General features: G+C 25.0%; 1 protein-coding gene and 3 non-coding genes across 4 annotated transcripts; 2 read left to right on the forward strand and 2 right to left on the reverse strand.

The window, feature by feature from the left end:
* Nucleotides 1-187: 187 nt before the first annotated feature.
* On the reverse strand, nt 188-7287 carry LOC132916943 (poly(rC)-binding protein 3-like). The gene is made up of 9 exons (XM_060977415.1): nt 7035-7287; nt 6519-6575; nt 5830-5946; nt 4877-5140; nt 3616-3738; nt 2359-2440; nt 2140-2287; nt 993-1124; nt 188-933 (listed from the first exon to the last, which is right to left on the reverse strand). Exons 1-9 carry the CDS (start codon nt 7119-7121, stop codon nt 696-698), a joined length of 1248 nt encoding a protein of 415 aa, XP_060833398.1. The 5' UTR covers nt 7122-7287; the 3' UTR covers nt 188-695.
* A 795-nt stretch (nt 7288-8082) lies between these two features.
* Nucleotides 8083-8155, forward strand: Trnar-ucg (transfer RNA arginine (anticodon UCG)). The gene has a single exon. It is a non-coding gene; the product is annotated as a tRNA-Arg (tRNA).
* Nucleotides 8156-10356: 2201 nt separating this feature from the next.
* On the forward strand, nt 10357-10429 carry Trnar-ucg (transfer RNA arginine (anticodon UCG)). The gene has a single exon. It is a non-coding gene; the product is annotated as a tRNA-Arg (tRNA).
* Nucleotides 10430-11751: 1322 nt separating this feature from the next.
* Trnar-ucg (transfer RNA arginine (anticodon UCG)) lies at nt 11752-11824 on the reverse strand. Its single transcript has one exon. It is a non-coding gene; the product is annotated as a tRNA-Arg (tRNA).
* Between the last annotated feature and the right edge of the window lie 49 nt (nt 11825-11873).

Raw genomic sequence — 11873 nt, forward strand, 5'->3', positions numbered from 1 at the left:
TATAAATCACCTTCTAAGTTTAAAATTGAAATTTATTTGTGCTGTAACTAAAGGTTAAGAATAATTTAGGATAAGCGTTTACATAACTGAAGTTGTTTCACTATAACCAATGTCTAATATTATCATCCTTGACCAAATGATCATCTTCTTGTTACTAAAGGCGGTAAAAGAAAAAAAATACATATAATTGTAAAACTAATACATTTATAATGACATTGATTCACTCAGAATCTGAAATCCATAATATGTACAATAAATGATAACTTAAGAGCCCATCATACCCGCATGTGTTGTCTCTGTCTAACTAACATACATCATAACAAATTTTCGTTCAGCAGAATACATTTTATGACATTAACTTTAATATTAGAATAAATTTACCTATTATCAAATTTAAAGTTAAGAATATTATTTAGACAATGACATATGCTTTTAATGATATTAATATTTTTAAGTGAGTTACAGCTATGTAAATTATAACAACTTTAAAATGTTCATAACTCACTTTAAAATGATAATATCAATAAAATATTTCAATTATTCGTTACCAAAAAGACTTGTTTTGGAACTATATTTTCAATTATTTTTATTTAGTTTTACAGTGATCTTAAAAAATATAATACATGTGGAATCAATACAAAGAGTTTAAAATATTGTTGCTAAATCAGATAACAATGATATGTCATGCGTTTAGTTCAATAAGGTGAAAATTTATCACTTTTATCTCTTTTCTTATTCATTTGTTTTTTATTGTTGATACTTCCTAATAGTTCTTTGAGTCCAGTCAATGCTCCCAAAGCTCCTAAACCATTTGGATTTGACAATAATGTTGCCAAAGTTTCAGTCGTTGTTTTTGCATCTGCTGTAAAATTAGATGAAAATTCTTCATCATAATCCACTGATTCTCCAGATGATTTATTATACTGATCAACACTGTCAACAAAACCATAAATACATTATTGAAAATTATTAGATTTTATATTATTACAAACCTTAAATTAATCAATGTTTTAGCCACATTAACAGCTTCAGCTTGTCCACTTATTGTTATAGCTCTCTCCATTTTTCCAGATGCTTCATGTTCTTCAGTATTTGATATTCTTATCATGGCTCCACTTATTCTTCTATATATACGTAATAAATAATAATAATAATTTTAGTATTCATTGTATTCTTTAATTGGTATTGAACATTGTACATAATAATAAGGTATGTGCCCAAACACTTGTGTCTATATGCTATATTATGTTAAAAGCAGTTAGGTCAAATAGTGGTAAGGATTCCCATTATGAGATACTAGGTGAATTATACTTTTATAGTTATATGTGTGTTAGTGTGTATTAAGACTAAGATTATACAGGAACAATAGCACAAATAAAATCAGTATAAAAATGAATGGCTCTATTAATTATTAGGTCAAGAGATTTACGAAAATAAATTAATCCAACTGGATAATAAATCATAATTTACAAATAACAAATTTCAGTTATATGATCTGTATTCTGTATAATTAATCAAGTATATATACTTTTAATAAACATTATAAAATGTGACAACACAGACAACGTATGTAAGACTCTTGTACAACTACTACTGTAAATAAAATCTATAAATACTTTTTTTATAAACTTATGTTATTCAATATAATAATAGTGTACTATAAAAAAGTTGTTGAATTTAGTTAGAATAAATAGAATAAATGAAAATTAATTAAATTTATGTCATCATAATTTAAATTTAATTTGTGGTTACATCTTACAAATCAGGAGGAAATGTACAGAACTAAAATTAAATGAGATTTTATGTATTTGTTGAGTGTAAGTGTTAATGGTTGGCGTCTATTTTATGGTGCTGGACTGTATCTTTTGTAGTTTCACAAAGTAGAGCAATGGTGTGAGGAACAATTAAACACTAAATTGTGATAATAAATATAAATAATAATAATAAATTATAAGTTGTTGAGGTTTAGATGTCAGCAAAAACAATATTGTTGGAGAGGCTTTGGGTGATAAGTAGTTTTGGTAAAATATACATATAATTTTTGCCACACAAGTAGTAAAAAATAATAAATGCATTGTGGTGCAAATTTGTTAAATAGTATTTTTTTAAATTAAAAAATGAATATACTTTAAAAATTACCTAATTTCGGCGATTTTTGTTCCTCCTTTACCTATGATACATCCAATTATATCATTGGGTATAGCCATCTCATGTGTAATATGCTGTTGTGAAGTTTTAGAACTGACACCACCTCCTCGTAACTGACTACCTGCTAATGCAGCAAGCACTAAAATAATAATAAATTTAATCAATATATAATAAACACCAAGATAGAAATATGAAAATTAATTTGAATACCTGATGGATCTAATCCAGAACCAGCAATTAAATTTGGGGCAATACTAGCAATTGTATTTAATGCTGTACTTGAAGCTGTTTGCTGTAAAAAAAAAACATACATTTAATACATTAATTTAATTTTTGTAAATATATTTTAAAACTATTACTTATTTATATTTATTATTTTAACTGTGATAAATTGTATCTTATTTCTAACCATTAAGGTTAGTAACAGTATAACAGCATACAATTAGTAAAATTTTAAATATTATATTTAATTATAACTAGATTTTAAGTTTAAATTAAAACTGCATAAATTAATTTTTAATTATTTTATCAATATTCTTAATTAAATAAAACTAAAAAATAATTGAATTCAGACATTTTCAATATTTTTCAATGAGAAAACCTCTGAATAGCTATATAAATCTTAATTTATAAAGGGCATATTTTGTTTAATTTCACCTGTAGAGGAATTAAACAGTTCAATTTTTTCTTATTCATAACTTTGGCAAATTAATTTACTCTATTAGCTTATTAGATTGTACAGATACGACAAAATTAAAAACAAATCAAGCTAATTGATTTTATCTCATGGAATAAATATTTTGATCAATTTTTTGGTAAGAATTAAATTAAATATTAATTTCATAGATCATAAATATTTTTAATTCAATTAATAATTCATCTTAATTTGTAATTACATTTAAAAAAAAGGTTATTTATAGTTTAATTTTACCTAGTTCATATTATTATGTTCTTATCTTATACATTTATACATATTTTTTACATATAAACCTACTCTAATTTGGTCTACTTTTAACAAAAGAAATTAAGTATTTTTTTTTTACCAAAGACTTAAGTGCAATATGTATTTTTTGTTTTAGACCCATATGTAACATAGATAAAACACATTTATTTAAAATTGTATATTTGAGTAATCTTAGAGTAAAATTATATAAGATTATATTTTTGTGGGTTGACAAATCAATTTTAAATTCTTTTGAGACAATATTTAGATAAATCGATAAATCATATCATCAGAAATATTATTATCTTTATTTAATATCTCTATCTTCCCTCAATAGCGTAGTCCATAGAAGTTACCTCACAAAAAAACTTTAACACCAGAACAACCATTGATAGCTGATAAGTAAAAATAAATGAGTGGTGAATCACAACAATATAATATAATGTATTTTTGTTTTAAAAAATTTAAATTACTCTAATTATATATATATATATATATACATACATAAATATATATGTACTTACATCACCAACTGCTGGGATTGCTAGTGATCCTTGAAGAGTATAGGCTTGGCCTCCACAAAGTACTACAGGTCCTGGTTGTGTCACAAATGGTCTGTAAGCAACTGTAGGCCCTCTCCCTGGAGTCTAATATTATAACAGGCATTTAAAATAACAAATATAATTAAAGTAATAATTACTATCATTTTTATAAATGGTAAATCAATGTTAACAATCTATATTATAAAATTTCTAAATCTTAAACATATTGTTTTTAGCAAGAAACGGGCGCATGCAAAGTTTAAAACTTCACACTGTCCCCTTGACTATGCAGAATTCTCTATGCTTTGAACTTCTTACAAGGCTGAATATAAGAAATTATGTACTGCCTTCTTGTCTAGTACTGAGTCTATGCTAAAATCTAATCCTAGATTGTTTTAGGATTTTGTCTAAATTCATAAGTCCAACAATGAGATTACCCACGCTGTGCATTTTGAAAACTTACAAAGTTTGGGCAATGAATCAGTTTCAAATTTATATTCCTTTTATACAGCCTATGTTCCACCATTATCTAATAATATTTCTTATCCATTTCTGTCCCATGGGCCATGACCTGTCTAGCTCATTCAACATCGATGATATTGATGTGGGTTTAGATGCTCTAAACAATGTGAAGTCAGTAGGCCCAAATTGCTTATCAGGTATTTTCTTGTACAATATTAAATCTTCACTATGTTTTTCACTGTGGCTACTTTTTAGACGTTCCATTGACTGTGGAGTTTTCTCTCTATTTTTAAAATTAGTTCTGTCACTCCTGTATTTAAATCTGGCAATAAGGCCGATAATAATGTCCCTTTCGTAGTTCCTGCACACACTGCCAACTATGGCAGAAATAACCCATTAGATCACATGATGCGGTTAGTCAATGAGAGCACCATTTACAGTAGCGAAACCAGGATTTTTTCAAGGGAGGTGTCTGCCAGTAGCATGTTAGTAGTTCTCCAATACACTTCCAGATTTGTTAGTATACTATGGACAAAAGTTATGGTTCAAGGGGGGTGTCCAGACACCTAAAACACCCCCCTTGGTTATGCCACTGACCATTTATCATAATTTATAATATTATAAATTTTTGTTACTACTTGTATTATATTTATTTTATCTTACCTATTACTTATTATTATTGAATTATTATCATGTTTTAACTTATATGTGTTATTTGTATTAATTATTTAAATTTTAAATTGTTGTATAGGGTTTTGCCCGTTAATATAAATATACATACCTCTAACATTACAATACATATCTGATGAATTGCTTCGGTGATAGCTTCTGCAGTACCACTAATACTCACTGTTCTTTCAGTAGAATTTGGTAATAGGTCTGAAGCTACATTTACCATAGCTCCACTAGCTTCTCTTATTTCTCTAATTTTTACACCTCCTTTTCCAATTAATGATCCACACTGAGAGGCAGGTACAATAAGTTTTAACGTAGTAGAATTATTACTTGATTGTTTTCGATTATTTTGAAGGTGTGAAGGGGAATTCTGTAAATATTTAATTTGATAAAATATTATATATATATACATTAAAAAAATAAATTTTTTCATTTAAAGTAACTGATTAGTGATTATATTAACTATAATATAATTAATAACAAAATATATTAATTTGTATTATACATGCTGTCATGAAAGTAACAAATATGACGTTATTTTAATTAATCAAATGAACATTTCTAAAAACTAACAATAAAAATGCATTTCTATGCATAAAACTTATAAAAATAATAGAAGGGAGGATAAAATATTACAACTGTATTAATAGCTACAATACTCTAAAAATTTTTGTCATAAATTGTATAATATAATAGCATCGATTATATTTATAGAGTAATCTATTCTATGATCAATGACGATAGGACTCAATAAAACAGTCTAAATAAAATCATACACGTATAAAATAATGAGATAAACAGTTCCATAGTAAAAAAAAAAACATGTAACATTTTAAAACCTAGCTATTATTTATCTATTTAATAACAATACATTATTATACTTTGATTTTGCTAATTAGTCATTATCGTCAAAGTGTCAAACTAATATAAACTGTAAGAATTGTTTCTCTTTGTGCACAGAAATTCAACATCTAATAAGGTAGAAGTTAACTTTTAATCATTATTATGTCTATAAGTAAAATTAATTTTATGGATTAATAAATTAAATAAATTGGTTACCTGTTCTAAAATTTTTGTAATTAATGCAAATGCTTTTTGTATTATATTAATATTGCCAGTGACAGTGACTATGCGTTCTGGAGTCGAGCTATCTGTGATAGAAATTGTAGCTTCAGACTATTAATCAAATAAACAAGAATAAATTAGTAATTAAATAGTTTATTAACTAAGTAAATGTCTAACAAGTATAGGTAGATAATAAAATACTTAAATGGTATTTTTTGACTTGCTATATATTATTAATGTATATTTTAAAATTGTTTATAACATGGTGTAAAAAAGAAGGAAAAGATGAAAATGTTTAATAAGGCCCTCCCCAAAAAAAAAAATAAAAATAAAAAATAAAGTCCTAATGAAGGAAATTAAACATTTAACTCAAATAAATAAAACTGAGAAAAATATATATTTTGAGAGAATAATATAATCAAACAGTGTTATATTTAACCATATGCATGCATATCATGTGGGTTTGTCGTCCATGTTTTTTACTTTGTTGGCTTCATGGAAAGAATGTAAATAGGTAATGTAAAAATTAATTTATTATATTATAGTTACATACCAATAGTTGAAGTAAGGGAGCAATGAGAAGCTGTCCCACATTTTATTAATTTAATATTATGGGGAATGTGATATGTAAGTCTCAACCTTCAAAAAAAAAAAAAAATTGGCATACAATCATATATAATTACTTGGTTTCGAAGATCTCTGACAACTTCTCCATACTCCCCAATAAGTGGAAGGATTTCCTAAACACAAATGATATAAATGCCATTAATAAATTATATATTTTATAACTTACATAATAATTGAAATATCAATATTCTAGGTTTTGTTAAATAATTTATAAACATAATAAAATTAATTAATATTGGCCTCAAATTATTGGTACATTACACTTTAATGAATTATTTAATAAATCATTTTTTTAATGCTAAAAACTTGAGGTTTGACTTATAAAAAGTATTATATTATATTTAAGTGTACAAAATATATACATACAAAATTGATTTATTAAACTATTCACTAAAATATAATGAGGTACTGAATAACATTTAAGGGCTCGTTATTGATATATTAAATAATTAGTGATTGTTTATGAAACCAATAATAGTCTATATAAATATTTCATTAATATAACTTTACATATTAATGTAACATATTAGTTTTTATAACTATACAGGTAATATAAATTTATATATAAGTACCTTTCCCATAAGTATTCTAATGGTTAACACAACATCAGAATAATGTCCATCTGCTGGATCATAATCTAGCCCTTCATGAGCAGCCATACTTAAAAAAATATAACTTAATTAACTATAAATAAATAATACTAAAAAAAAACAAAAAAAGTCCTTTTTGGAAAGGACAAATGACAATAAAAGATTACTTTTAGGATCACATTTCCTATTCCTAAATCATTTTGTTTTAAAAATTATAAATTAATTTCTAAAAATGATAAGAAAAAATTATTAAACATTATCCATTGTCAGTTATCTCTTATCATTTAACATTAGTATCATGATCTTGTGTTGACTATTGAACTTAAACTAAGTTTCACCACTTTAACTTAATGTAGGTCTAGAACTCTGGACTGTTCTGGTCTGAGATCTTGAGCAAGCTGGTGTAGCCACTATTATTATCATAATAATATAGTGATATAGTCACAGATATGTATAATATAAAACGATTTTTACTTATAGTCTATAGATAATATAGATCTATATTATGATCTAAGGATGTTTAGTAAATTGCTTGCTTATATGAAATCTATTCTATAACGGTGTTACTATGATGAAATTTTGAACCATAGTAGATACCATTATAGTATCAGTGTCATATTAATAATACTATAAAAATATGTATAATACATTAATACTACAACCTATCTTACACAGTTTCACAGTTACTATAATTTGTTGTAATCTGTGTATCTAGTATCTACCACAGACTAAGATTAGTAAGATATATCATATTATATCTTAATACATTCTATCTATATTCTACATTTTATAGCCCTGTGGAACTTAAAAGTAATTCAAGTTACATTTAAGTTATAGTTAACAGTTAACTACTAATTTACAAACAAATCTTGTGCACTGGTACTGTAGTACGAAAAAAATAATACTATTAATTAATAACAATAATTATGTCATTTACTCATATCGCCTTAATATTCGAAAAATTAATATTTTTTATATTTAATAAAATTAAAGTGCTTAAGTAAAGTAGTTTCATTGCTTCAGTCATGTAGACCGTGTGGCCTAATGGATAAGGCGTCGGACTTCGGATCCGAAGATTGCAGGTTCGAGTCCTGTCACGGTCGAGAAATTTTTTATTTCTTTTTTTATACACCAATTTCATGATTTTAAAAGCTTTTGAATTTATTTGTAAAAATATTAATGTTCATCGAGTTAAGAGATCAATAATATTTTTATGCTCGATTAATTGTATGTTCATACAGTAGTCACTTAAACATATAATATGATATATAATAAAATAGAATACAAATTAATTTTACAAACAGACAATAGTAAAATAATGTTTAACTGATTATTCTTTATTATTTACAGTATTATCCTGAAGGTAAGACTTTTTTAGTCCTCAAAATGAATGTGCTCTAGAGCTTAATATTCAAAAGGATAATCATAAGTAGCAATTTTAAAAACACATTTAAAATAAATTAATTCATTTAAAACAATTTAATTCTATCACATACTATAATCAATATAATTATTTATTCATTAATTTAGTAAACAACAAAACAATATGTGTACATATCACATTTGGTTATTAATTATTAATATTGTGTAAGGAAAAATTTTCGGTAGGTACCAATTTTGTTTAGAAATGTGCCTAGCCTACTGAAAATACATGTTGAGTAGACACTAGACTGTAGAGGATTTTTTTTTTAAAAAGCCACATCCCAAGGGTGGGCTATATAGGACCCTAGCACCCCTCTCCAATCTGGATCCACGCCTGATGATTATATACCTAGACGATGTTTAGGGAATAATTTTACAAATTTATTATTGCTCCTTTTAACACAATAAATATTATACTACGTAGTTAAATCTAAAAAGCACACATGTATATATTGCTTGCATCAATAATACTGAAATGTGACTATGTACTTGCAGCTGCTGTCTGCTGTTCACACTATAATATTATTATTTTATTGATTTTTATTATTAATTTGAACAATTAACGTAACTACAGCTTGAGTTATACAATAATTACGAAGTATTATTTTTTAAATAAAGTAAGTTGTGAGTTAATGATATTATTTGGTATTGTAAAACATTATACATTTGCACAATGTATTTATTAGTTTATTACTATTAGTTATTAATTATAAATACTTATTTAGGTACTTATATTAGTTATATGTATATATTAATTATATTTAATGCTATTACTTATCAAATACCTATTAACTATTAAGTATTAGGTATAGTTATTATTTATGTACATAATTGTCTTTAAGAGGACGCTACACACGTAAATATTGAGACCAAAAACGAGGTTCACGCGAACACGTTTTATTAGAGCTATAATCACTCTAGAGATTTAAATGATTTAATATTTTTATACAACATAGAAGGCAACTATTTATGTGACGTAGTGTTTTTATTTTTTTTAATTGGTAAATAATTAGAAAAGAAATTATTAAAACTCAAATATACATGATACCTATTATATATTTTTAAAAAGCTTATAAATCTGCATTGAGTCAAAATATGAAAAAAATAAAAACACTACATCACAGATAAAATTCTCCCCAATATATGGTGAAAATTTCATGAATTTATTATGAATGTAGCCAGTGTATTTATGTTATGTATTTATGTTCGCGTAATGCGTAAAACAGTTAATTGAATACCTAATGAATATTATACTGAATATAGATAGCGGACAGAATGCATTTTATCTGATTTTAGATCATAGAAAATTATAATAATACTTAACTTGCTGTTTAAAAAAAAAAAATTTGTAATCAACTTTACTCCTAAAATCCTGAATTTAAAATGTTTTGCGTATACTCAAATTTTACCTAAAAATGTAATAAAAAGTATTTATTTTCGATATGACGATACCTATAGGTATATGAATAGAGAATATTTAAAATAAAAGTAACTGCTGATTCGGTGTGAACATTTAATTTATACTGCTATTTATGGATTCTATTATAGTAAGTATAATAGAATCAATAGAGATCAATAAGACTGTACATTTTATTATATCTATTTTATAAAATTAACTTTACCGTCTTTATAGGTACCTAAACGGCTAAACAATAAACATACATGTATTATGAATTATGATATATTTAATGATAATTGCCAATAGAAACTAAAATACATGTTAATCATTCATTTGTTACAGATACGGATTAATTTAGGTTACTCAAATTTGGAACTTTGGAAGTAAATAATGTGTATGATTAATGAATAAAAAGTAAAATCCATGAGTTTTTCAAAGAACACCCCTCTGTTAAATATACCACTTTCCAAGCTATTCTACGTAGACCGTGTGGCCTAATGGATAAGGCGTCGGACTTCGAATCCGAAGATTGCAGGTTCGAGTCCTGTCACGGTCGAAAAAAATTTCTTATTATTATTATTAATCATAATATTATTAGTTTATCGCGGCAATTTAATTATTAATATTACACAATATGTTCAACTCGATATTTTATTATTGTATTAATATTTTTATATTCAAATCCAAATCATTTCAGGATAAGATTTAAAATAATGTTCTTTTTTTTTAATTAATTGTAGTTGATTCTAAAACCATTTTTTTTTAATACTCTCATAAATTATTAATTAATTTATAGAACAAATTTACAACTTTATCAGCTGTATATCGCTTCTATTATGTTCTATGGTATTACAGAAGCCATATTATATCAACTTACCATATTATTGATTTTAACAATTATTATTTAAATAATACATTTAAAGTGTAAGTAACGAATAAATTATGAAAAAAAAATTATTTAATATAATATTATTTAGAGAATTAAAATATTTATTTATTATTGATGTATATCATACTATTATTATTATTTTTTAATCGTGGTATTTTTTTAAATTCTTATTTATATAATTTTTTTTATTTATCTATGTAATATAGAAATATTAGGATAATATGTAAATAATTATCTTGTGTTAGTGTTTTTTATAGAGAGTTACATAAACTTTTTAATTTATTCATTTCACTCAAAATATCTTTAAAACGGATTACTGAATGTACAGAATAATTTGAATGATTTATATCATTAATAGTTTTATGATGATAATATTGTTCTTATACTTCGTATAATTAATTAGAGAAAGAACAACTTTTATTGACAAAAAACAATAGGGATAACTGCCCGTCGTATGGGTTGTCTAATTTTTGAACAGTAATAAAATATTAAATTACATATATTGGCGACTATTGTGACATGACAGAGTACTTGCTCTTCGCCCTAGAAAATAATATGAACTTATCATTTAATAAACACTTCCATGGTATTATCTAATAACCTAGATAGCATATAATATAAATGGTTTTTAAAAACTTTTTAATCACTTACACTTGAACAAACATAGTTTCATTTAAGATGTAATTTATGTTTGGAATAAAATGAAGAAATTGGTAAATTTGCAGTTTTTATTTAATGAAACTAAATAATAAATTTTATTTTCTATTTTTTTTTTTAAAAGAATTTATTTAAATGTATTTTAATTAACTATAACTATATGACAATTGTATTATAAAAATACGAATATTATTTATAAATATTAACTTTATATGTACATGTTCACGATAAAAATATGTCGAAATGAAAATTAAATGAAATAGATAAGGAAAAATAATATTTGTTTAGCATAAATTGTTTTATATGATAAGCAAGCAATAATAAATATTTTCCGACCGTGACAGGACTCGAACCTGCAATCTTCGGATCCGAAGTCCGACGCCTTATCCATTAGGCCACACGGTCTATATGATAGTTCAATGAACCCTGCTGATTTTAAGGGTGTATTATTCGA

This window comes from Rhopalosiphum padi, chromosome 1 (assembly GCF_020882245.1).
Source record: "Rhopalosiphum padi isolate XX-2018 chromosome 1, ASM2088224v1, whole genome shotgun sequence".
Taxonomy (NCBI): domain Eukaryota; kingdom Metazoa; phylum Arthropoda; class Insecta; order Hemiptera; family Aphididae; genus Rhopalosiphum; species Rhopalosiphum padi.